Source organism: Danio rerio, chromosome 5 (genome assembly GCF_049306965.1).
Source record: "Danio rerio strain Tuebingen ecotype United States chromosome 5, GRCz12tu, whole genome shotgun sequence".
In the NCBI taxonomy this organism is placed as follows: domain Eukaryota; kingdom Metazoa; phylum Chordata; class Actinopteri; order Cypriniformes; family Danionidae; genus Danio; species Danio rerio.
In genome coordinates this window covers 12,852,809-12,880,051 of record NC_133180.1, presented here as the reverse complement: position 1 = coordinate 12,880,051, position 27,243 = coordinate 12,852,809, and the positions used below count along the sequence as shown (strand labels likewise).

General features: G+C 34.8%; 1 protein-coding gene across 3 annotated transcripts in view; it reads left to right on the top strand.

Annotated features, from left to right (window-relative positions):
- nos1 (nitric oxide synthase 1 (neuronal)) overlaps positions 1-27,243 on the top strand; it is a 130,357-nt gene that overhangs the window by 75,000 nt on the left and 28,114 nt on the right. For all 3 annotated transcript variants that reach the window (XM_073951027.1, XM_005165053.6, NM_131660.1), the window contains 11 exon segments: positions 1,062-1,236; positions 2,047-2,148; positions 8,474-8,668; positions 10,502-10,587; positions 13,927-14,071; positions 17,923-18,027; positions 19,352-19,410; positions 19,641-19,757; positions 21,207-21,381; positions 23,377-23,515; positions 24,029-24,107. In XM_073951027.1, coding sequence (XP_073807128.1) covers positions 1,062-1,236; positions 2,047-2,148; positions 8,474-8,668; positions 10,502-10,587; positions 13,927-14,071; positions 17,923-18,027; positions 19,352-19,410; positions 19,641-19,757; positions 21,207-21,381; positions 23,377-23,515; positions 24,029-24,107 — 1,377 coding nt within the window.

Below are 27,243 nucleotides of genomic sequence, written 5' to 3'. Positions count from 1 at the left end.
CATAATATAATTATAAAGATAACCATAAAGACATTGTTCTAAAAAAATATCTGTTATAGAGAAATGTTATCGAGAGCTCATGTTGCTGAAAGTGTCATTGTGTGTGTGTTTGTGTGTGTGCGTGTGAGAAAGAGAGACCTTTTCACACTTACCTTGATATCGCTGGGAAAATCTCCAAGATGACTGCGTAATGTTATGCAAACAAACCTCAAAACATGTTTAAACCTGTAACTTGACTTTCTACACTGGTTTTAAAGGGTTAGTTCTTCCAAAAATGAAAATTAGCTCATGGTTAACTCATGAAGCTGATTACTCTATAAATATAAAGATAGCCATTAAGTTATTGTTCTAAAACAATCCTGAATGTAAAACAACAGCGCAGTTTAGACCACAACTGTAAAGATAAAGTTGTAGAGAAATTATATTATTGGGATCACTTTCATAATAGTTTTTCCAGCTAATAAATAGTAAAACACTGACAGCCAGACAGAATTTATTGAAATGTAAAGGACTTGTACAAATTTAAAGCTACAGAAAATATTGTGTAGAACGCTTCTTAATGTTTAGCTCTTTTTTCAAAGATTATTTAAAGATAATAACTGTCCTAAAAACAATAAGCTAGGCCAACCAGGTTAGCAAATCATTTAATCATAGCAAATCATTTAATCATTTTCCATAGCAGTAATAAGCTAAATATGCAAGTTTTATTCTGTTCAGTGGCGTTATATTCTGCTCTCGATCATGGCCGACTGATGATGCATTGTGAAAACACTCTATACCAGTGTTTCTCAAGGGCCACTGCATGTTTTGGATGTCTCCTTTGTCTGTCACACCAATTACAGGTCTTTCAGTCTCTGCGAATGAGCTGATGATCTGAATCAGGTGTATTTGGTTAAGGAGACATGGAGAATGTGCAGAACTGGTGTTCATCCAGGAATATGGTTAAGAAACACTGCTCTATATGTAGACCTAGGATGCCTCAAGGGTCCTATGGTTTAATTTTCTTTTTTGGGTGAACTAACCTTTCAATATTTACTGTCCTCCTGCCTGTGTTTGTCTAGGTTTGAATGGTTTAAGGAGCTGAATCTAAAGTGGTACGGCCTTCCTGCTGTGTCAAATATGCTTTTAGAGATCGGCGGTCTAGAGTTCACCGCATGTCCCTTCAGCGGCTGGTACATGGGGACAGAAATTGGTGTGAGAGACTTCTGCGACAGCTCTCGATACAACATACTTGAGGTACCAATTCAATTCATCTTTATTTCTGTAGTGCTCTTTACAATGTAGATTGTGTCAAAGAAGCTTAGCAAAGATAAGGGGAAAAAAGGGTAATATTTTATATATATATATATTTTACATTGTCGAACATTGCAGCAATTAACGCAGGCAAGAGAGTAATGTAAAGTAGAATGCTGTTGTAGTTCTAGTAAAACTGGTTTAGCATAAATGTCACTGTTGAATGATAAACTACAACAGATAAACTACAAATCTTTACTTTTCCTCTGAGAGCCCTTCAGAAAGTCACAGTTTGAGCCTGCACTGCATTTCATCATCTTCATGCATATGTATTAGACATTGTAACAGAACAGCAAATTAGGAATGACAAGTTTGTGTTTGATGATTCGTTAAAATGCATTAAGTTGATTATACGGTATATTACACGTTGTTGTTGTTGTTCTTTTTAATTGCTCTAATTAATACACGCACATTTTAATTCATAAATATGCTGTTTTCAATCATGTTTTTACAATCGTTTGGTAATGAAATTAATCTCTGCACTAAATTTCCATTAAACTATGAAATAAATTCTTTGGAAATGACTTCTGAAAGACACTGAGACAGTAAGTCCCCTGACATGCTTGCAGTAATTCAAGTTATTCTCAAAATAAGTTGTTCTTTGTTTAGCATTTATTTTTTTAGAAAGTCTTGCTGGTCACTTCAGATCTTCCAGAACTTTAGAGTGGCAGTTCTATTAACCTCAGTTCAGATCCACAGAGAATACAGTATGAAAAGTCTCTCTCTACTGTATGATTAATTCCCTAAATTCAGGAAGTAGCTACAATGATGGGTCTGGATACGAGGAAGACTTCGTCCCTGTGGAAGGACCAAGCACTGGTGGAGATCAACATCGCAGTTCTTTATAGCTACCAGGTAGGATGAATGCACATGAACAAATCCTACAGAAAGTTCAGTATGATTTAGAATTTGTACAGTGTGACTGCATCTTTACATTATTGTTCAAAAGAACACATAGTTTTCTTATTTTTATTACTGTAATTTTTGTAGGTGTATTTGCGGTTTAGTTAGGGGATACTTTTTGTTTATGATGCTCTGTGGGTCATCTCCGAGGTATTGGTTTTCTGTTTTAGGTGTTTGAAAAAGAAAACAATCACAAATAAAAGTATCCGACACTCAGGGCTTATATGTGTTTTAGATTTTATTTGTTAGGTGTTTTATGTTATGTCCTTGCACTATAGACCAGGGTTGTAACAAAATAAAAAAAATAACTATTGCAAAAATTTGCAGAACACAGAGAGAGTCTGTGTGTGTCCATGCATGCGTCTATGTATTGGGGAATGCTCTGAAAATAACTTGGTAAGAGTTATAATGAGCAGATATTGTGGTTGAAACAATTGTTTGGGACAGTAATAAAATGTGAAGCAGCATCTGATGAATTTAATGTCACAAGCATTTTGTGTGCTGTGTTTTAACCGCCTGCTGCACCTCACAATGAAAAAGTCAACTTTGTGCAGAAAAAGTGTGTTACATCAGTCAAATCTGTTTTAATCTCCAATCAAATGAAAGCAGAGTCAGGGTTTCCATTGAGGTGACTGCAGTGTTTTTGTTGTCAAGACGACTACAGAGACTTTTAAAGATGGAGAAGAGACTATCTGTCTTCTTTTTAAGTTATCCAGAGCTTGATGACTCACAAATCTTGAATACCGCTATATTATTTAAATTTTACAATTATAACAACATCAACAGCAGCGCTCGTGCACAATACACAGCTGATTCAGTCGTTTCTTAGTGACATTCTTTTTTTCTTGTCAACAAAAAAGGCAGTAAGGTGCGCCTCACGTTTTTGGAACATAAAAGCCCGTTCGGTGTGATCGAACCTTTAAACAATATATATGTATTTTGATTGTCTACAGAACAAACCACTGTTATTCAATGACTTGCTCAATTAACCTAGTTAAGCTTTTAAATGTCACTTTAAGCTGAAAACTAGTATCTTGAAAAATATCTAGTTAAAATATTATGTTCTGTTATCATGGCAAAGATAAAATAAATCAGTTATTAGAAACGAGTTATTGAAAAAAAATGTAAATTGTAAAATAAAAGTTGGGGAGGGGATTCGGGCTTCAACTATAATGTTGAAGTATTTGTACTACACAGAAAATTAGCTAAAAAAGTAAATATTTTATTTGTAAGAATGGATTATTAACTACAACGGTTCAAAACTAAAACGTTAACAGTATGGTGGTAAAAAAAGTCAAACCATCCTTCTGCAATCTTATACCAAAAATGAAAACAAGTGCAGCATTAATAGCTAAAAATGTTTGAGAGCGTTGATGATATGTGATTGTATTTTATTGCAGTATGGAGCAATTAAGTGTTGATGTTAAATCAAAAGTAATTCACAAATACTTGAAAATGAAATGATTTAATGACAATAATTCTCTATGGGGACAACTGAATTAGTTACAAAATAACCGTATAAAATTATAAAGCATGGAATGATAAAAACATGATATATGATAATAATTGAGAGAGACAAACAGAGCAGGCCCTGAGGAGAGCCTAGTAGTAGAGTCAGAGAAGATAGAGTCCAGAGCAGCCTTTGGAATCTGTATGGATCTTCTTGGTGAAAAAGACATGTTTTGCCATATAAACATATGCATATGATAATTTTCATTCCTACATATTTATTTTCATTTACTAAATATGGTTGTTTTTTATGCATGAATTATTATCAATAAGGATCAACATTTTTATATTATTTGCTTACATTAATTGTTGTTGCTGTCTGTCTCCAATTGATATTACAAAATATTTCAGCACACAGTTTGTAGTTCAGTTTGTTATTTTTTATTTTTATTTTTTAATTTTAGGTTCGTTTGCAATTAAATTTGTTTAATCAGACTATTTTCTCTTGAATGTTGTCTGTAATTACAGGTAAATTTAGTAAATGGAAGTTAAAAAAAAACAAAAAAAACATTTCAAATCAAAGTTACGTCCTTGCTTTATTTATTTATGAGTTTTTCACTTTTAATAATTAAACTTGAGTTTTTGCTAACTTGACATATTTTAAAAAAAAAATTCTATTTTTAGTAATAATAAATGGATTTATGGATACGCTTAATTGTAAATAATCTCACAATGCCAACAAAAGCCCCTAAATATAGGATCCGTTTTATTTATATAAGCTAATAATATGTCTATTTCTTTAGATTTTGTTGTCAAACACGACCCTGACATGTTTTTGACAGTCTTTTTGAGCTTCACCCACATGTAATCTTACACTCGGTCTTATTTTCAGTCACGTTTGTTTATTTATGCCAGTATTTCATTTTTCCCCGCTCTATCTCTTTTTACACCGCTTCTCCAAGAGTCTGAAGGCAAATTTTATGCAGCATTTATAAAGACTCGTGCATGCAGACAAAACATAAAGCGGCTTTCACAAATCAAAGCCAGAATCCTCTCTGTTCTATTTATTACAGTTAAGCACCCAGAACGTTTAACTGAAAGCTCATGTTACCGAAGAAAGCATGTTTATTGATATTTATTGCACACCCCCTGCAGTTTGTTTACCCACAAGACCTTATTTCAAACTAAAAGGCTTTTATGTGACGCTTTCAACACTGATAAACTAATTAGATGTTAGTAAGTAGCTGCGCTCTGTTTCTTATCTTTCATAATTGCGGATGGAGTCAAAACAATGGCAGATAACGATTAAATCGACTTGGAAATCTAGACGTGATGCAGTGCAAGCCAATCTGGGGGTTTAATTGCAGGCTGTATTAGACTATCTAACATGCATCTAAAAAAAAAAAAACTGTATCCATGGATGCACAAATTTATGACTATTGTTATTGTTAGGGCTTTGGACAAATATAATACATTTTTTTACATCTTTAATTGATGCTTTATTGCATTTAAAGGAGACCTATTATGCAAAAATCATTTATATAAGAATTTTAAACACAGTTGTGTGGCAATAGTATGTAAATATAACCAGCTTCTAATACAAAAAATGCATTAATTATTTTTAATATAATCACACTTGATAAAAACAGTCTAAAGAAACACTTTGATTGACATTTTCCCTTTGTACATGTCGTCAGCCTCACCCATCAGTGATCTCACCAGCTATGTTTCCATCCAAATATGCAAATTAAATGTATGCACAAAACTGGAATTTTGCATAAAAGACCCTTGAATCAAGCAGCTTTGCCGTCCAATGAGTCAAAGAGAACAAAATTGTCACTTCACGATTATCTGGTACCAAATATCAAAAGTAAAAACAGAATTGATTGAGGAATTCTGATGTTTTTTGCAATTCTATCCCGCTATCATCCCGTAAATGTATTTTCCTGCATTTCTCCGGTATTTTTAATCTTTCATGAAGGGTGGCATGAAACATTTAAGAGCTGATCCTCCCTTAGCGCAACCCATACCGCCGAACCACCAGGGGGCTCTTAAATATGAATCTGTTTGTGCTTTCATTTTATTTAGGCACAAAACCCTTTGAAAAAAATATAAAGAAGGCAGGATTCCCTTTCTTTCTATTACTGGTGCCGTTGCCACTCCTATGCAATTCTCAAAACAGTCAGTTCATGTAGCGGTGCGTGAGTATCAGACGCGCTCAATAGCGATTAAATAGACGCTGTTTCCCAAACGGATTCTGTACATGTGATTTGAAGCGGAGCAAATGTAGATGCTCTGGGATTTGTATGAGTGTTTGAACAAACATAAACGCATAATAATAATAATAACAACAACAACAACAACAACCTCTAAACATGTCGATCTTGGCGGGTTTTCTTTTAAACACAACAAATTTTGTCTTAAATGAGCATAAAAATTAGGAAAGGAATAAAATGCTTTTATTATCAGGTTAGATATGTGCATTTTTAAAGTGACACCTCGGTTATTTAGTCAAGCGAAAAATCTAAATGAGAGATTAATTGAGAGATTTATCCCTTATTTTCACATCCTAGTGTTGACAGATATTAGAACAAGCTGTGTTAATTTTTTCTTCATTTAATAAATTACTTGCACCTCAGAAGACAATGCCGACACACAATGAAAGCATGAGATGCTGATCACAAATCCTCTTGACTATTCTGAATATAATCAATAATATAATAACACTAATACTGAAATGGATACTGTGTTTTAGAATGACTTGTAAGACACAACATTTCAGATATTTTACAATGTGCTCAGCCTGCTGGTTTGTCCATTCACACACATTTTTATCATCACATGACAGTCTTGTAACAAAATCATGATTATTTTTAATGCGCATACTGGAATTTGTTCGGTAAAAGTGTTCCCATTGTATTTTATGCGCATTTTGTCTTGTTGAATAAAAAGTTTGTCCTACTGAGTTATGCACATATGCTTTTTTATCTGCATTTTTTGTCATATCCAAATGTGCATAAAAACAGATGGATGGAAACATATCTACTGAGGCATTTGTAGCTCCGCCCTCTGGCCCACAATCTCATTTGAATTTAAAGCAACAGTCGCTAAAACGGCTCAATTTGGATCAAAGCCTAAAAGGGGGTTATGAAAAATGATCTGAGGGGTATTTTGAGCTGAAACTTTACATACACACACCAAGTAATTGTAACTGTAAAATTGGGCATAATGGGTAACCTTTAAAAGTTAATTTTTCTGTTAGAGAAAGCATAATTAAAAATACTTATCCGAATCAATGCTTGAGGTTCAATTACTTGATTTAAAAATCAGATTCAGCGTAGCCTGTCAAAATAGTTTTTGCATGAGCCAATTCCAAAAATAAAAAAAATACATTTTTACCTTGTATTTTGACCACCCTACTTGCTTTAACGCTGCACTCATCATGTCTATGATATGGAGCACATACTCATGTGAACAAATGTTCTCTATAATGAAGCTGACCAAATCATCCCACAGATCCCGCCTCACAGAAAACCATATTATGTCTGTAATGAAAGTAGCCATGGCAAGGGACATTAAACCTAGAATAGATGAGATTGTTTCTATGAAGAGATGCAGGGTGTCTGGTAAGAGTCATAAAAATCCCTAATTTTCTTAGGTTTGGCATATAAGCCCAGTGCAAGTGTCCTTTGGAGCAAAATAATCTAAATAAACTTCTTACCATTTTTTTTATATAAGCTACCATTTATCTGTAATAGCCTAATAATAAATATATTGCTTTATTTTTTTATTTTTTTTTAAGTTCAGTTGCAGGCATCGGCAGTTGGCATGGATCGTTTCATGATTAGGTTGCCTTTTTAAAGCTAAAATAATAATTTCAATAATACAATATCAGTAACCATTAGTTGCTTGTTACAATGTGGTTTATCAGTTGTTGCCTTTTTGTTTTAATATCAGTTTTTCTGAATTTGTTTTTAAAGTAGACTACTCTTCTATGCTAGCCTACAGTACTGTTTTATGCTTATATTGGTTAGAGACCATATTTCATATTTTGATTGAGACACAAATGTGGTCCAAACTAAAATTAAATATAAAACCTTACTATTTTTGATAAATGTGGTTTAATGAAGTGTTATAGAGACTCTATACAGTTGTTAATACACTTTTATTCCCTCCAATAAATACATTTTTAAAATGTGTATGTACGACCCCTAACTTTATTCACAACACTGTGCGCGCACTTACCAAGTTTAGATTTGACAACCCTAATCTAAATACTCATAAATCACGGTAGATTTACTGCAAATTTACATTTAACAGTAAAATTCTGGCAGTAGGTCTTTAATTTTTAAATAATGTAACTGCATTTGACTATACAATATTATTTGATTACAGTAAATAGCTGTATTTTGGAGGGGGGCTGGTTTACAGTAAACTAGCTAATGTGTATATTTGTTTTGATTACAGGAACTATATGAAATGCAATATCTAGAATAAAATCAAGCACATTTTTGTTTACAAAATAAAAATCTGCCATTAAGTCTAACTTTGACTTCGATTTCTAAAAGATCATTGCATTGTTTTAAGCATGAACATACTTTTTTAAATCTTAATTTTTTAAATGTTTTTTTTTTTTAAACAAGATTTAATTTTTACCTAGGAAGGTTTTTATAATTGCACTGGAAAGAAGTTTTTTTTTTTTTTTGTGAGAGACAATGCTGTAACAGTAACAGCTGTAATAATGTAACAGTAGTTTTGGATTGCAGAGCTGTTTGTTTTTCCAGCCAGGATCTAAGTAGTTCCTATCTTTCTCATTTGCCGTATGCAGATGTCAAAGGTTACCATAGTAGACCATCACTCGGCCACTGAGTCCTTCATGAAGCACATGGAGAATGAGTACCGAGTGAGAGGAGGCTGTCCGGGAGACTGGGTTTGGATAGTGCCACCCATGTCCGGTAGCATCACACCTGTATTCCACCAGGAAATGCTCAACTATCGCCTCACACCATCTTTTGAGTACCAGGTAAGGCTCTTGTCTATTTTAGAATGAAGTAGTAATGACTTTTAATTATGAGTGCAATTATACTAGCACATTTTGTGCCGAATGTATCTTCCGTGTCATGTTTCTGAGGCATTTAAGGCTTTCATTTTAACTGGCAAGTACATGAAGCTTAAAATAAGTGTGAACTATATATATATATATATATATATATATATATATATATACACACACACACACACACACATACACACATACACACAGTTGAAGTCAGAAATATTAGCCCACCATCAAATTATTTGTTTATTTTTTACATTTTTTCCTAATGATGTTTAACAGAGCAAGGGAATTTTCACAGTTTGTCTGATAATATTTTTTCTTCTGGAAAAAGTCTTATTTGTTTTATTTCGGCTTCAACAAAAGTTTTTTTTTTTTTTTTTTTTTAGATTTTAAACAACATTTTAAGATCAATATTTTTAAAGCAATTGTTTCAATAATATACAGAACAAACCATCATTATACAATAACTTACCTAATTACCCTATACTGCATTGTTAACCTAATTAACCTAGTTAAGCCTTTAAATGTCACTTTAAGCTGTTAAGAAGTGTCTAGAAATTTATCTAGTCAAATATTGTTCACATCAGGTATTAGAAATAAGTTATTAAAACTATTATGTTTAGAAATGTGTTGAAAGAATCTTCTCTCCGTTAAAACAGAAATTGGGGAAAAAAGTAAGGGGGGGGGGGGGTAATAATTCAGGGGTGCTAATAATTCTGACTTCATCTGTATGTATATATAAGTTTATAGATAGATAGATAGATGGATGGATGGATGGATGGATGGATGGATGGATGGATGGATGGATGGATGGATGGATGGATGGATGGATGGATGGATGGATGGATGGATAGATAGATAGATAGATAGATAGATAGATAGATAGATAGATAGATAGATAGATAGATAGATAGATAGAAATGTATATTATGAAAAATAAAATCATCCAAATGAAATGTGTTTGTGTTTAAGAAAGACCCCACTATTCTTAGTTTAAAAATAAAACCACTTAATTCTGGTACATTTGTCGATAAATTATTATTCTAGTTAATTTAGCTTCTTAATATATTTGAGTTTTGGATGTTGAGATATTTATACTGCTAAAGCAAACAAACAAGAAAGCACAGTAAGATATTTCATAATTTTATACATATTATAGGCGTTTCAAGAGTTCACACTTGAAACATAAGATCCTCGAGCCCTGGGCTCTCTCCCCCCTAAACACCCTCTCCGTTAACACGGCGGGAGGGGTGTTTGAGCTATGGTAGCTTCGATGATCATAGCGTGGCTATGATGATTTGGTATGTACAGTTTACTTGGGTTGCATGTTTTTCAGACTGTATGAGGAAACCGCAGAACACGGGAAGAACAAGCTCCACTTAAAAATGTTGACTGGTTTAATGAGACTTTAACCAGAGACATGCTTGCTGTGAGGCAACAGTGCTGATCACTGGGATGCCATGTCGCCCATTTTCAAGAAGGGAGAGGGAGGTGTGGGTGGGAGGGAATTTTTCAAGACGAAGATACTGAGATAATAAAACTCTGGTTATTTATAGTGAGTCAGGAATCATCTAATGGGTGAATCAGTCGTAAGCTAATGCAGGACTATCTGTGAACAATCATAAGCACGTGATCCTCTCGAAATTTGTTTATAAATAAACTTCACTTAATTAAAACCCAACTTGTTTTAGATCTCCGATGTTTTCTAATTTATCATTGCACCCTCTTATAATTATTTATTATCAATCAGCCTGTGTATTTAACAATAAAATTAGCTCTACTTTCTTTTCTCTCCAGCCTGACCCATGGAATACTCACGTATGGAAAGGAGTGAATGGGACGCCAACAAAGAAAAGAGCGATTGGATTCAAGAAACTTGCCAAGTGAGTGGGTGAAGTGGGTTGTTTTTACACAAACTGTACAGTGATGTTCAACCTGTACAGTTCTTCTGAGGGCCGGCCGTCTGCAGCGCGCAGATCTTTTCCAACCTATTATTGTATTTTTAACCCATATGCCATTTTAGCCAGCAGTTGTGCAAATGGCTGTTTGAGAGTATGTCATATTTACTCTGATGAGAATGGTCTGAGTTTAACTCTCAGGTGTAATCTGGATTCCTTCAGCCTCTGAGCTATTATGATAATTGCCTGCAGGATATACTATATAGCTGCGTTTATGTGATTGTGCAGACTCGGAAATGAGGGGAAAGTGTCTGTCAGTGTGTCAAACTCATGCTGAGAGCTGACGTAAAGCCTGGCTCACACTGTGCGATGTTTAAGGATTTAAAATGATTGTAGTTTGTCAGACTTAACAGACATCACTCTCTCATGTCACACTATAAGATTTCTTGTGATTTCATTTTTTTTTTCTTTCAAAATGTTTCCATAAAAAAGCAAGAATACAGTACAGATATTTATTGGAAAAGGGAAGGAAATACAGTGCTCAATATATTTGAGTAAACCTTATTTTGAAAATGAATATTTTTATCCATTTGCCAGTGAATATAGGTCATATATTTTGGTGTATTTGTACAAAACAGATTTATTAAATGGAAATATGTATTAACATAATATTATTTTCAATCAGCATCTTTAGAAATTGAAAGATAATCTATTTAAATCAATGCAAAATATTGGAAGAAAAAATACAAACTACAAAATTTCAACAAATATATATATATATATATATATATATATATATATATATATATATATATATATATATATATATATATATATATATATATATATATATATATATATATATATATATATGTATATATATATATATATATTTTTTTTTTTCCCATAACATAAATTTGGGTGTACTAATTGTGGACTTTTATCATTAGTTCTTTTGTTAGATTAGCTCTAGATTTGGCCTTAATACTGACTATGCACAAATATAATATTGTAAAGCTTCTTACAGAAAATAATAATAATTAATAAATGAGGCATGTCAATGAGACATGAGTCGTGTACATGTATGTATGTATGCATGTATGCGTGTGTGTGTGTGTGTGTGTGTGTGTGTGTGTGTATATATATATACAAAGCGAGAAAATTAAGGTTGCGTTGGTCAGAAAATGCTTACACGTTAAGGCAGACATGTCTTGCGCCTTATTGCGTCGGGTGTATGAGAGGGCCCATAGTCTTAAAACTGTATTGCACACATATTATGTAGAAATTAACGCAAATGTGACAGGACTGACCAAAACATAGGCTGACTTGTCAATGTATTTGTATTATATATTTGTAGTATTTATTTGTAGAATTTATTTAAAACTTTGTGTTTAATTAATTGATGTGAAGGATAACAACTTAAACTTTGCTTATTCTCAAGTTTTTAGCATAACAAAACTATTAAAGCTGTAATTTCAATTGGGCTGAGAACAAGGACGATGACAGTGTTTGTATATTTGGAAACAGTTTTTAATAAAGGAAAAAAAATCTGAGAACCAAATGAATGACAAACTCCTTTACAGAACGACTCACAGAAATCAACCATCAGTCCATTTTAGACATTTTTGTAATGAAATACTTTATTCTTTGTGTTTGTTTTTATTTCAGGGTCAGATAATGCACGTTTCTGGTTGAATGTCACACAATATATAAATCCATTTAAAACTTGGGCTATCTTACTCCAACAAGTCACAGTATGTATTCTAGCCCCATTAATGCTTGCAATGCAGAATTCTAAACAAGCAATATTATGATAGGAAGATCTGTCGTTTTGTCAGATTAAACAACAATAAAGACGCATTATGAAATTAAATAATAAATACTGTATAAATACTGTATTATGAAATGGAATTTACCTCCTGGTAAACATAAGCAAACTGTAATTTTGCTCACAGCGTGCCTCAATAGTAAAACGGTGGTTTAAAATTGTTGCTTTGAGTCATCAGATTCTGTGCTCCTATTGGTTTTTGGTTTGACGCTCATTACAGCTAAAGTCACACTGCAGAAAAGTGTCAAATCTTCTGATTCTGCCAGAACTTAATCAAAAATCTGATTGCACCTATTGTTTAACGGCTGTTGGTGAACATGTCAAACCACCAATCAAAGATCAAAGATTTTAACCTAGGTTTTCTTTTAAGGATTACCCAAATTTGTCTCAGACAACCAAATACTGTCTGAAATTGCACATTGTGAGCAGGGCTAAAGAGATGATGGTAAGAGACATGTTTTTTTTTTTAGTTCAACAGTTCATTGACATTATAATCAATAGTCCAGATTAAAATGTGGTCATGCTAGGTCAGCGCGATTAATCAAAGGCGATTACTTTGCTAATATTTTGTTTATTTTGCTCACATTGCAAATTTAGTGATTAACAATTCATCTGTACATGTCATTAAGAAAAACAAACTGCTTGCTTTTGTAATCTTTCATTGAAATCAGAAAATGCACTTCCTAATTGTTTTTAGTTAAATTCTTAGATTACTTCTGTTTGAGGTATTGGGTGTGGCTAACGTACTGTAACATCCAATCAGCATGCAGTGGAAAAACCAAGCCACGCCCACCGTTTTATCATAAACTTTCGTTTCTTTAAGGACTGCGTCACAATCCGTCTTTCAGATGAGACGTTAAACCGAGGTCCTGTCTCTGTGGTCAAAATCCCATGGCACTTGTAAAGAGTAAAGAGTAGTGGTGTAAACCCGGTGCTCTGGACAAATTTCCTCTCGGCCCTTACCATCATGGCCTCCCAATAATCCCCATCCATTGAATTGGCTCTATCACTGTCTCTCCACTCCCCCTAATGCTGGTGTGTGGTGAGCTATCATCGTTGTCCTGTGGCTGCCATCCCATCATCTAAGTAGATGCTACACACTGGTGGTGGTGTGGAGAGACCTCCCTTATGATTGTGAAGTGCTTTGGGTGTACGGCCATACACAATAAATGCGCTATATAAATACACATTACATTACATTACGAAAAACAAAATAATGGTTGCAGCTACCAGTTTATGTGGACTTTAAGCTGAATAATGACACTTTTTTTTAACTGTATTAAACTTGTTACATAACTGCTCAACTCTGTTATTGAACAGAACTGAATCAACACCAATCCAACTTGAGCTAAATAATGACTGTTGTCATAATTTATAGTTTCTTGTTCTTTGAGTTTATCACTGCTTTCATTTTGCCTGTTATTATAAAAGTCGTATTAAATACTTGGCGTAAATATGACTTGACATATATGTCTGTTACTATGTATGATTTGCAGGGCTGTAAAGTTCTCCGCCAAACTCATGGGACAAGCCATGGCCAAGAGAGTCAAAGCCACCATCTTATTCGCCACAGAAACAGGGAAATCGCAGGACTATGCAAAAACGCTCTGTGAGATTTTCAAGCACGCATTTGATGCCAAGGTAAGAACGACAAGCTTATTGAAACACAATAGATTGACATCTGCGCTCAATTCTTGAAGCCCTTCCCAACTTCCATTCATCCCACATGAATGCCACCAGTGGATTTACACGTACGCATTGATGTAAGCAAAGCATATTAGTTTAAGATACCCTCTTTTTTCTCAAGCAAAATCTGTCTTCCAGTTTACAGAATAAAAGCCATTTTCACATCAAAGCGCGCAATGCTAAAGCTTACACAAATGTGCCTTTTCCCACAATTTCTGTCATTTCAGTGGCATAAAATGACAAGAATTGACGCACTCGTGCATTGAGCTGTAGGTTAAGATACCATCAAGTTACGCTTGAAGCTACATGACGTATGAAACAAGCGTATTGACTCGATCAAGTATTTAGCCTTGGGAGAGCTGTTAAAAGTTATTTTTATAATCAGGCAGAATAATCAATCTCATTCATGTGCGCTTGTTAATACTCGATTTACATGCAGATGCAGCTTCTGTTACTTTCCGTATGTCCTGAAGGCGTTTGCCCTGCCACACGCACTGATGCGTCTTTTCTGTTAATTGTATCATGCCGCATTAGCTGCTCGTTGTGCGCCGTACGAACTGTTCATTACCGCTACACCCCTTTTGGCAGTACGTCAGGATCTAGAGGTTACGTGCCTCCCATTCTTGATGCACATCGAGTGTGATTTTTCACACTCAAATAAAACTGCCTGAAATCTCCTCGAAAGCTGATCTATCTGACCAAAAGTTAGCTTCTGGCCACCAAATGAGATGGAAAAACCACATTAAAACTGTCATTTTTTTGAGGAGGAAGTGTTACGTACATTCACACAAACAGCACTAGTAATTAGAATACTTGCTTTCTGGTGCAATGGGGACAGTTTTCTGACCCAAGCAAAAAGGTTCACTGATCCACAAGTTATGGTTTATGGTTTGGGTTGTTCTTACTTTGGTTGTACAATAATGAAAAAAAAATGAAATTGCAATATTTGCTTTTACCATCCATCCATTCATCTATCCATCCATCCTTCCTTCGGATGTGAATACAATTTCAGCAGATTACATCAATAGGTCCATTTGTAAATACACTCACCAGCCACTTTATTAAATAATTCTTACTAGTACCATGCTGGACCCCCTTTTGTCTTCAGAACTGCCTTAAGCCTTTATGGCAAAGATTCAACAAGGTACTTGAAATATTCCTCTGAGATTTTGGTACATTTTGATATGATAGCATCATGCAGTTGCTGCACATTCATAATGTGAATCTCCTGTTTCACCACATCCCAAATGTGCTCTATTGGATTGAGATGTGGTGACTGTGGAGGCCATTTGAGTACAGTGAACTCATTGTCGAGACTTATCAGAGCAGGCAACATTTTTCCAATGTTCTATCATCCAATTTTGGTGAGCCTGTGCGAATTGTAGCCTCAGTTATCTGTTCATAGCTAACAGAAGTCGCACCCGGTGTGGTCTTCTGCTGCTGTAGCTCATCTGCCTCAAGGTTGTACTTGTTGTGAGTTCAGAGATGCTCTTCTGCAGACTTTGTTTGTAATGAGTGGTTATTGATGACTTTCTATCAGCTGGAACCAGTCTGGCCATTCTCCTCTGTCCTCTGGCATCAACAAGGCATTTACAGAACACCCACAGAACTGCCGCTTATTGGATATTTTCTCTTTTTCCGATCATTCTCTGTAAACCCTAGACATGGTTGTGCGTGAACATCCCAGTAGATCAGCAGTTTCTGAAATGCTCAGACCTGCCTGTCTGGCACCAACAACCATGCCACGTTCAGAATCACTTAAATCATCTTTCTTCCCCATTCTGATGCTCAGTTTGAACTGCAGCAGATCATCTCGATTATGTCTACATGCCTAAATGCATTAAGTTGCTGCCATGTGATTGGCTGATTAGAAATTTGCGTTACCGTGCTGTTGGACAGATGTACCTAATAAAGTGGCCGGTGAGTGTAATTCATAATTTTAGATTGACTAAGTATTTTGTAGGGGAGTAAATCTGCATAAAATGTCATAAACAAAATGCAAGCAGTTAAACACCATAGGACAAAGATACAAATAAAAGGATCTGTGCTTTCTGGTTTTCAGGGGAGTCTAGCAGTAATCAGGTACAGAAATGGAATTCAGTAATATAACACTAAAGTTTTCATTGTGATAATAACTATGCAATTAATCTTTAAGTGATGAATGCTTAATTTATTGTATCCAAATGGCTTAAATTGTAGAGGTGTCAAAATTAATTGTTTCTTCGGGTGCACCACGATGCAGACGTGGACAATTCGGTATCGGTTCAGTAATAATCATAACCGGATATTATGTACTGATGTCATTTTTCTTTCTCTCACTGTGGCCCATCTGACCTGTTGGCATGACTTTTCCTCTCTTCTCAGCTGTTACAGCGATACTTTTAAATACAGACATGAGCAAGTGTCTGCAGTTTTTTCCACCGTGTCTATAATTGCTGCTCCTGTTTATCAGTGTCACTCATTTTTGAAGAGCTCCAGCGCATTAGAGCTAATTGCAGCCCTTTCTGTTGAGCGCGTGACCAATCAAAGGGGTGTAAGAAAGAACTTGCTAGACAAGGCCTAGAAAGCGAGAGTGATATTTTGTATTACAAATAGTATATAGGCTAAATATAAATATATTTATACAGTAAATTTCAATGCAAAAATTGCTGTGCTGTGAAGAAAATATAAAACTGTGTATGAAAAGCACCGTCAATACACTCAGATATTAAATTGAACTGAATTGATGACATGATAATCAGAAGCAAACCGTGAGACCAGTGTTGGTTCACACCCCTATTAAATTGGCTTAAAAATCTTATTCACAGTCCTTAAAAGCAAATGCAAATAATCATTCTATGGTAAAATTTAAAATGGCTCCACAATGTTTTGAACTGTATCGTCTGCTCAACTCTGCTTTGTGTATGGCAACAGACAGGCAGACAGAGAGAAGCAACATGAGTAAGAGGACCAGCATTCAGCCAAACAGTATATGTACGACTCGGACACAGACTAAGCAGAGACTACTGTTGAGAAATCAATATTCCTAATGTGCCAGAATGTGTCAAAGTGGTAGTTACAAAATCATTCGTGTCTTTGTATAGTTTTGCATCCGCTAAGATGCAGGCGTCATCCGTATAAGGATGCAATGATTAACCGGTTTCACTATTAACTGCGATTTAATTTGTCACGGTTAATTAATCATAAAGGCTTCATAAAACCGTGTTTCTGCATGCCGAGAGTAATAACCACGCTCACTGGATTAACTTTGATTGAGGGGGACCGCACTCCTACGTCAAGTTGCGATCATTCTCAAAACCACTCCAATTGGTCCGTTTTTATGTTGTTAAATTGGAAAAAAAGGACTGAGTGTGTATATATCACCCCAATATGACGGTCTATACACTATGCCTACACACATGTCTGAACTTTATTTTGTTGTTGTGCTAGACATTGTTCCGTCTTGGGTACAATGTGTCAAGTACTTGTTTTCAACATGAAGTTGAGCTGTGATCTTTTTTGATTGCCATACATCTAAACAATATAATTTAATTTAGAGTTCTAGGAATATCTATTTATTTTAAATGTATGCCCATAAATACATGTTTTATATGAGCTATAGCAACATTTTATTTATTTAATGTCATGTGTATTATGTTCCACTCATTCACCCTAACTGTAAGTTCTTGTCTCATTAATTTAATGTCTACATAAAAAGAGACATAAAACACAATATGACTTCAAAAAAACTATTTTAATGTACAAAGTTTCCTGGGAGCAATAATGTCATGTGCATGTTCACAACAGTGTTATTTCTTCTCCTTCAGGTGATGTCTATGGATGAATATGACACAGTGGATCTGGAGCACGAGACACTTGTGATAGTCGTGACAAGCACATTCGGCAACGGTGACCCTCCTGAAAATGGAGAGGTGAGTTATTAATATACGAGTTTGCTTTAGCACACTAGTGTTTGATTGAGCACATCAATCATCTCCTTCAGCTTTGAATCAAAGTGTCAACACTTCACAACACAACAAAACATGCTCTCCCTGAAGATAAAGGACTTCACACATGACTGGTTTTAGGGATTTATAACTTTTGATGTTGTTCCTTAAAAATATTGAATCTTGATTATTATTATTATTATTGTTATTATTATTATTTTAATATCAAAAATGAAATTATTGCTACTGCATTATTTAAAATTATAATATGCGTGCTTGTCTTAATTAACTGTTGTATAAACGCAATGTAACACTCATAGCAGTGCAATGTGGCTTTATATCGGCACTGGTGGGAGGTGTGTGTTGCTTTAGTGCAGTGGTGGGGAAGGTGTGGCCTCCAGGCCGTATACGGCCCGTGAGACCATTTGATCCGGCCCCATCCGTCAATTCAAAATCACCCCTCAGGACAGAAAAAAATAATACGTTTCTGTTATAGAAAGTGACAGTTGTACACCTTTGTTGCTCTGCAAAACTGTTTCAAATGAAAATGACTAAAAGCATGTGCTGTAATGTAACATTTGCAGAACAGGATGTGCATCATTCATTGATGTACATTCGAATCATTCATATTTTTAATAGCGCGAACGAGACCGCATGGCTTGCTTCTGTGTGTGTGTGTGTGTGTGTGTGTGTGTGTGTGTGTGTGTGTGTGTGTGTGTGCGCGCTTAGCCTCGGAGACGAGCACAGCACACACATCTAACATCATCTTAATGTGAGCGCTTTAATGGTCAAATACATGCACATTTATGTTAGAGCGAATTAGGCAAATCATTGTATGATGATGGTTTGTTCTGTAGACAGTCAGAAAAAAAATATGGCTTAAGGGGGCTAATAATATTGACCTTAAGATGTTTTAAAAAATGATAAACTGCTTTTATTCTAGCTGAAGTAAAACAAATAAGACTCCAGACTCCAGGAGAAAAATATTATAGAAAATACTGTGTAAATTCCTTGCTTTGTTAAATATAGTTTGTAAAATATGTGAAAGGAAAAAACTTGTTTGTGAATGGCTGCTAATGTCTTTTTCTGCATATTTGAACTGACTGTATTCATTGTGTGAGTGCATGAACAGAACCGTCACCCCCGTACCATGACTGTTCGGGAGTAAAACATGTACCATTACACCACTAATGGTTTCAAATATTTATTAATGAAGAATCTGCATTGTGCTTCCTGAATTAGGGATTGTGTGCGTAGGAAGGACAAGTAACTTCTCTCCTTTTCCTTTGTCCTCTTTTCAACGATGCAGAAATTTGGTGCGGCGCTGATGGAGATGAGACATCCCACCACCAGCGTAGAGGACAGAAAGTGAGTGGAGAGGCAAACCAGGGATTTTTCCATCTCCTCTTCCCACCCATCTGCTTACACATAATTGATTTTCTTTTTTTCTTCAGTGTTTCGATTTACACACCTACACAAGTCTTAGCATATATGCAACAGGCACTCATGTTAATGCATAAGATGCTTTTTTTTTTTGGTCTCGTCTGCACAGTCAGACCATTCACATAAAGAAATATGTCTCTGTTTCTCTCTCTCAGGACGTACAAGGTGCGGTTTAACAGCGTTTCTTCGTATTCTGACACCCGCAAATCCTCCAGCGATGAGCCTGAATCAAAAGCCAACTTCGAGAGCACTGGACCGCTTGCTAATGTCAGGTACTGAATGCACGTTTGTATACTTTTGAAAGAATATTAAACTGCTTAAACATTACAGGGTCACCTCTAAATACCTTTCTCAAAAATACAATAAAATGATCAAAATAACAGAACAAATATTGGTTTGTATAAAAGAAGATATAATATATACAGTATATATTTCCCAATGAGTGTAAAACTATGAATTCTTCTTAAGTCAAATTGTAAAATTATATTTATATCGCAAAACACTGACAAAAATTTTGTTATGGATCCAAGTTTTAGGAACAACAAATAATAACTTGACTTCTAGTTGATCATTTGGTATCAGAAGTGGCTTATATGAAAGCAAAGGTCTCTAGATTACACTTATTTCACCAAAATAAAACATGATCATGTCTTGATTTTTAATTATTTAAATAGGACAGTAAGGTCTGACTTTGCTTAGGCTAAAGTCTTGTCACTTAACAGAAATAATGTTCAGTATAGAATATAAAGTCATGCTGCAGTGGAAAAAGAACGAATATTGTGTATGACTCCCATGAGCTTGAAGGACTGCATCCATACATCTCTGCAATGACTCGAATAACTTATTAATAAAGTCATCTGAAACGCACATTTTCAAAGCAGAATATCTGACATTGTTTTTCAATTAAACAAGAATGTTCAGTTGGCATGTTTCTTAAATATCTGCAAACATATTATGGTATTCTTATGCTTTATAGGAGTCAACAATTACATAATTTACTAACATACAGCACCTTGTTCCAAAGTGTTCCAATATAGGAATAAATTCAGTTTTAAGGACATTTAGTAACATTTTAAGACCATAAAGATGTTAAGCTAGCTATCAACTGAACAATAAAAGTACAATTCACATGATAAATACATACATGCATGATAGAAATAGGTAATGTTTACATTTCAGTAATTAAGCAGGTCTTTATGCAAAATATATTTGCTTATCATGAAAAAAACTCAATAAATATTCAGTCAAAAAATATAAATATTTGCGTATTTTCTTAATTTCTCTTGCAGGTGTTTTATTTTATTTTAATTTTATGGTAACTTTGACTTTTTTGTCCCTCTGGCTTAAACTTAAGTTCTTCAAACACAAAGAGCCAAAGAACAGAGAACAGCCATTTGAAAGTTCAGTTTTAAAAAGAAATTCCATCCTAAAGCAATCAACACAAATTTCACACCTTTTTTTTTATTTATTTTTTAGCATATCGGCTTTGACTTGCGAGCATTGCACGTATGTGTATGCATGCTTGCGTAACATACTCTCTGTCCTTGAATTTTAGTTTTCATAGTTTCAGGATCAAAGCTCACAGCCTCTGGCCTGATGTCCACAGCCGTCCCACTCTCATAATGCGCTTGGTTTTGTGTATATATGAGCTGCATGTGGTGTTGTTTGTGTTTCATGCGCTTCGAGTGTTATTTTTTCAGCTCTCGCTTTCTCTCATGCAGATTCTCCGTGTTTGGCCTTGGCTCTCGGGCATACCCACACTTCTGTGCATTTGCCCACGCAGTGGACACGCTGTTCGAGGAGCTTGGCGGGGAACGAATCCTGCGCATGGGGGAAGGAGACGAACTCTGCGGCCAGGAGGAATCCTTCAGAACGTGGGCTAAGAAAGTTTTTAAGGTATCGCCCTCAGAGAATAGTGGGCTGCAGTCACTACTCGGCACACAGTAAAAACAAAATATATTTTGTTTGTGGATTAGTTATTTCATTAAGCGGTCATTAATTTGGCGTAATAATTATAAATAAAAATATGTGTGTGTGTGTGTGTGTGTGTATACACATATATTTATTTATTTACATATACATGTAGTCATGTTTACATATACATTATTTACATGTAGTCAGGTTAGGAGTAGTCAAGTCTTAGGAGTAATAATATTTTTATTTTATTTGTATTTTTATTTTTTTATTCTATTTTATTTAGATTTTATTTTCCAGCATTATATTTATTTTATGATTTTAAAATTTTATTTTATTTTATTTTTATTATTATTATTTTAGTTTAGTTGTTTTTTTTATTTTGTTTTTTGTTTTATTTTATTTTAGTTTGTTTTGTTTTATTTTTTATTTTAATGTTTTATTTGTATATTAATTGTTTTATTAAGCAGTCATTAAGTTGACAGTCAGGTTAATTCAGTTTTAGGAATAACAATTATTTAAAATTTTATTTTATTATTATTTTTATTTTATTTATATTTTTATTTTGTTTAGATTTTTTCAGTTTTACATTTACATTTATGTTTTGGCTCATGATACATAATATTTTTCAGATTTCAGTCAGTACTTTGCACACTGTTAAAAAAACAATTGTTGATTATTTTATTCAGCAATCATTAAGTTGGTTTCGTCAGATTTGTTTTATTTTATTTAAGTTTTCAGTCACTACTTTGCACACTGTGAAGGTAATTTTATTTGTGGCTTAATTCTTTTATTATGCAGTCATTAAGTTGGTGTGGTCAGATTCGTTTAGTCGTAGGAATAATCATTTTATTTTATTATTTTTTATTTGTATTTTATTTTATTTTCCAGCATTATATTTATGGTTAAGCTCAAAATGCATGATACATAGTTATTGTGAGTTTTCAGCCACTACTTTGCACACTGTAAAAGTGATTTTATTTGTAGATTTTTTTTTTTATTATGCAGTCATTAAGTTGGTGTGGTCAGATTCGTTTAGTCATAGGAATAATAATTTTATTTTATTAATTTTCTATTCTTTTTTATTATAATTTTTATTTTATTTTTTTATTATTTTGCAGCAATTTATTTATGGTTTTGCTCAATGCATAATACATTGTTATTGTGAGTTTTCAGTCACTACTTTGCACACTGTAAAATGATTTTATTTTGTGTATTAATTCTTTTATTAAGCCATCATTAAGTTGGTATAGTCAAGTTTGATCAGTCATAGGAATAATACATTTCTAGCAAATATTTTGTTTTAGTTTAGTTTACCAAAGTTTAGTTTAATTCCCAATATTATTTTAATGGCTTAGCTCATGATTAATAATATATACAGTTATATATCATAGTACATAATATATGCTTTTTAAAATATTTCCCAAATGATGTTTAACAGAACAAGGAAATTTTCACAGTATGTCTGATAATATAAAAAAACATTGTTTCACATAACTTGCAATAACTTGCCTATTTATCCTAACCTGCTTAGTTAACCTAGTTAAGCCTTTAAATGTCACTTTAAGCTGTATAGAAGAACTGTTAAGCTGTATAAATAGTTAAGTTAGTGTGGTCAAATTTCTTCATTCATACGCATAATAATTTTTATTTTATTTTATTTTATTTTATTTTATTTTATTTTATTTTATTTTATTTTATTTTATTTTATTCCCCAGATTATATGTATAGTTATATTTGTGATTTTATTAATCCAAGATAAAAGTTTGTTTTGACGTAATATATGTGAGGGTACTGTGTATAATTATCATGTAAATATAATTCGACACATGCATTCATATATTTGAGAAAATGTATTTAACATTTAGATATAAAATGTGTGTGTGTGTGTATATATACATCAGGCATAGTTATCAGGAGTTATCATGCAAAGAATGAGTTTTGATCCATTTTATTCTTCTTTTTTTTTCATGGCAGGCTGCATGCGACGTTTTTTGTGTCGGTGATGATGTTAACATCGAGAAAGCAAACGATTCCCTGATTAGTAACGATCGCAGCTGGAAGAAAAGCAAGTTCCGGATGACATACACGGCTGAAGCACCGACACTAACGCAAGGTACACAACCGCTCCAGTACCTTTCATTCATCAATGCATGACTCATCATTTCAGAAAGCCAATAAGCTTTTATCAAATTAAATGATACTTAAAGTCCTTCCCCTGTGAATGGCAAAGCGTTTTTTTTCATTCGCTTCAAATTTATGACGCATACCAACTGACTCTTGAAGACATTGCCATTTTAGTGGCTCATTAGCTTGGCACGGATTGTCTCAGCTCTGTGTTAGCATTACCCCGAGGATTGTAAACACTTCCTTATTCAATTAGCAGAAGTGTAAACAATGCATTCATGGCTTTCAAGTCTCATTTTCTAAGTCGCAACGTTGCATCCAAAGTCCTTAAAATTATCTTGAAATGGGTGGTTCGGCTCTATTGTGAGTTTTATAGCAAATCAAGTTGTGTGGCCGCTAAATTGCCTTTTGATGTTTTATATAATCTAATTTCACACTGCACATTTTAACTGTTGATTGTTTGTGTGTGTGTGTGTGTGTGTGTGTGTGTGTCTACTTACAGCGCTTTACAGCATCCATAAGAAGAAAGTTTACGGAGCCAAAGTTGTGCAGAGACAAAACCTACAAAGTGCCAGATCAAAGTATGTTTCTGCTGATGTTCTGTGGAGTTTTGTAGATTTATATTTTCACTGAAGTCTGTTGCATTAAAATAGAGAAAGTTCTTGCATAATTGGGTCATAAACCACATTATATGTGTGAAATGATTTATTTATTTCTATAGCTTAACGTGGATAAAGAAAATAACATAAAAAGGCACAACAGTATTTGAGATTGTGGTGGAATTGTGGTGTAGTTGTAGTTCAATTAAAACCGATTCAGTTCAGTGTGATACATATGTCACTTGCAAAGTTCAGTTCAGTTTCATACAAATGTCAATAGCTATGTTTCCATCCACCTATTTTTATGCACATTTTGCATGTGCACATAAAAAACCTGTTGATGGAAACGCCATGATGCTCATAAATTTAAAAAAATGTGCATAACAAACATATGTGCATAACTGAGTAGGATAAACTTTTTATTCGATGAGAAAAGATGCGCATAATCTACGATGGAAACACTTTTCCCACACAAATTCCAGTATGCGCATTAAAAAAGGTCATGTGATTCTGTTATAAGAGATCATGTGATTATGAAAATGTGTGTAAATGGACAAATCAGCAGGCTGAGCACACTGTAAACCATCTGAACTGTTGTTTTGGTCATTCCAAAATGCCTTACCGTTTAAATATTAGTGTTATTATATTATTAATGACCTTCAGAATCAAGAGTGTCTGTGCTCTGCGTCTGACGCCTTCAAACGACACTGCGCATTTACTGCGTGTCAGGATCGCCTTCTGAGGCGCAAGTCATTTATTAGATGAAGAAAAGATAGACACAGCTTCTCCTACTGCAAATTCAGTTTTTACTGTTGATATTTGGCGCCAGTTAATCAGGAAGTGACGATTTTGTTCGCTTTGACTCGGATGGAAATGCTGCTTTATTCGCACATCTTTTATGCGATAATCCAGTTTTGCGCATAAAGTTCATTCACATTTTTGGATGGAAACATAGCTAGTGTTGAAAGATACTCACCTATTCATTTTCATCCGCTTTTCGGGGCCTGGTTGTGGGGGCAGCAGTCACAGGAGAGAACCCCAGACTTCCATCTCCCCAGACACTTCCTCCAGCACCTCTGGGGGGAGCCAAAGGCATTCCCAGGCCAGCCGAGAGACATAGTCCCTCCAGCGTGTCCTGGGTTTTCCCCGAGGCTTCCTCCCGGTGGGACATACCTGGAACACCTCCCTATGTAGGCGTCAAGGAGGCATCCAAAACAGATTGCCGAGCCTCCTCAGCTAGCTTCTCTCGATGTGGAGAAGCAGCAGTTCTACTTCGAGCTCCTCCCGGGTGACAGAGCTCCTCGTTCTATCTATAAGCTTGCGCCCTGCCACCCTGTGAAGGAAACTCATTTCGGCTGCTTGTATCGAAGATCTTGTCCTTTCCGTCATGACCATAGGTGCGAGAAGGAACAGTGATTGACCGGTAAATCAAGAGCTTTGCCTTTTGGTTCAGCTCTTTCTTTACCACAATGGACCGGTACATCGACCGCATCACTGTTGCCGCTGCACCGATCCGTCTGTTAATCTCATGTTTCATCCTTCCCTTACACCTGAACAAAACCCAAAGGTACTTGAAGTCCTCTACCTGGGGTAAGGACTTTTCTCCAACCTGCAGATGGCAAACCACCTTTTTCTGGTGGAGCACCATGGCCTCAAAATTATAGGTGCTGATTCTCATCCCAGCCACGTCACACTCGACAGCAAACCGCCCCAGTGCATGCTGAAGGTCCATGTTCGATGAAGCCAACAAAACAACATCGTCTGCGTTGAAAGACATTATTATATTTTAATATTAAAAAAAGACACTTACAAATGCAGTGGTTTTCCAGAACTGGAGTTGAGGGCCACTGGTATTTGTAGGATTGGAATATTTTATTAAACCACAAGAAGTTAAATAAATCAAAACATAGAATGAATTGCCATTAGACATTACATGTATTTTGAAGGGCCATGAGTCCCCCTCTTTCAGTTCAAGTTTACCTCAGATTTATATTTTTTTTTTAAATGCTCCATGATAGGCGTGGAGCGCTGTGAACAGAGGGAGGAGTAGGCGTGGCCAGTAGAGCAGCGGAAAAGGAGGGGAGTGAACAACTGTCAGTTAGCTCACCAGCTCAAGAAAAAAAAACACAAACAGTGAGGAGACCCATGATTTTATAGTTTACAACGTTAAAATGCAAAGAAATAAACAGTAAGTAATTTATTAACCTGCCCAGCCTACTATAGTTTATAATTTCATATAATATATAACCGCAATCATGTTTATATAAACACTATAAATGAGCAGGACTTCTGTTTTTCTAATTCCCCGGGTCTGAATGCAGACACAGTGGATAGCAGTGCTGCAGGTCTTTTTTCCCGTCTATTCCATCCATTAGTCCTGCCGGTAATCTTGAGGATTTTAAACATGTGCAGACATGGCAGGACGGATAGGCGATGTGTCTGAATAGTAACGAACTCAACTGATAAAAGTCAAATTCTGCCATTCTCAAATTCTCGTACAGCTCTCCCGACAAACACTGCACACAAACAGGTTGGCTGTATCGGTAGCCCTGACAGCATCATGGAGAAAGCCATGCGACAAACAAACCCTGTGGATCATGGACACAAACACCTACGACTCTTCACAACCACCTAAATACTGTGTGCTGTGCGCTGTCTCTTAGCTTGGCACGTGTGTCATCGCAAAGCACATGCTGTCATGATATCTCATAGGATAAGAAAACTCAGTCTATAAATAAAAATGAGAAACAAACGCGTCGTCAGTGGACAGATAGATAGTGCTACACTGTAAAAAATATCAGATTTTTTACAATTTCTGTATTTTGTGTGGTCCGTTAATTTATTTATAGATGAGAATTCAATTATGTTGATCACTGCTCTGTCGACTTTTGATGTTGAAAATTCAACTCTACAGATTAACAAAGTGATTTTTATTGACGTTTTAGTAGTTTGAAACAAGATATTGTTTAATAATATGCAGAGTTCCTAAATCTGTAAATTAACATTTATTACCGGGTTTTTGCAGCATAAAATAATAAACAATACCAACCCAGACAATATATCACTTTAATCTATTACAAATGTTCATAAAAATAACTTTTTCAAACTTTTAAAGGTT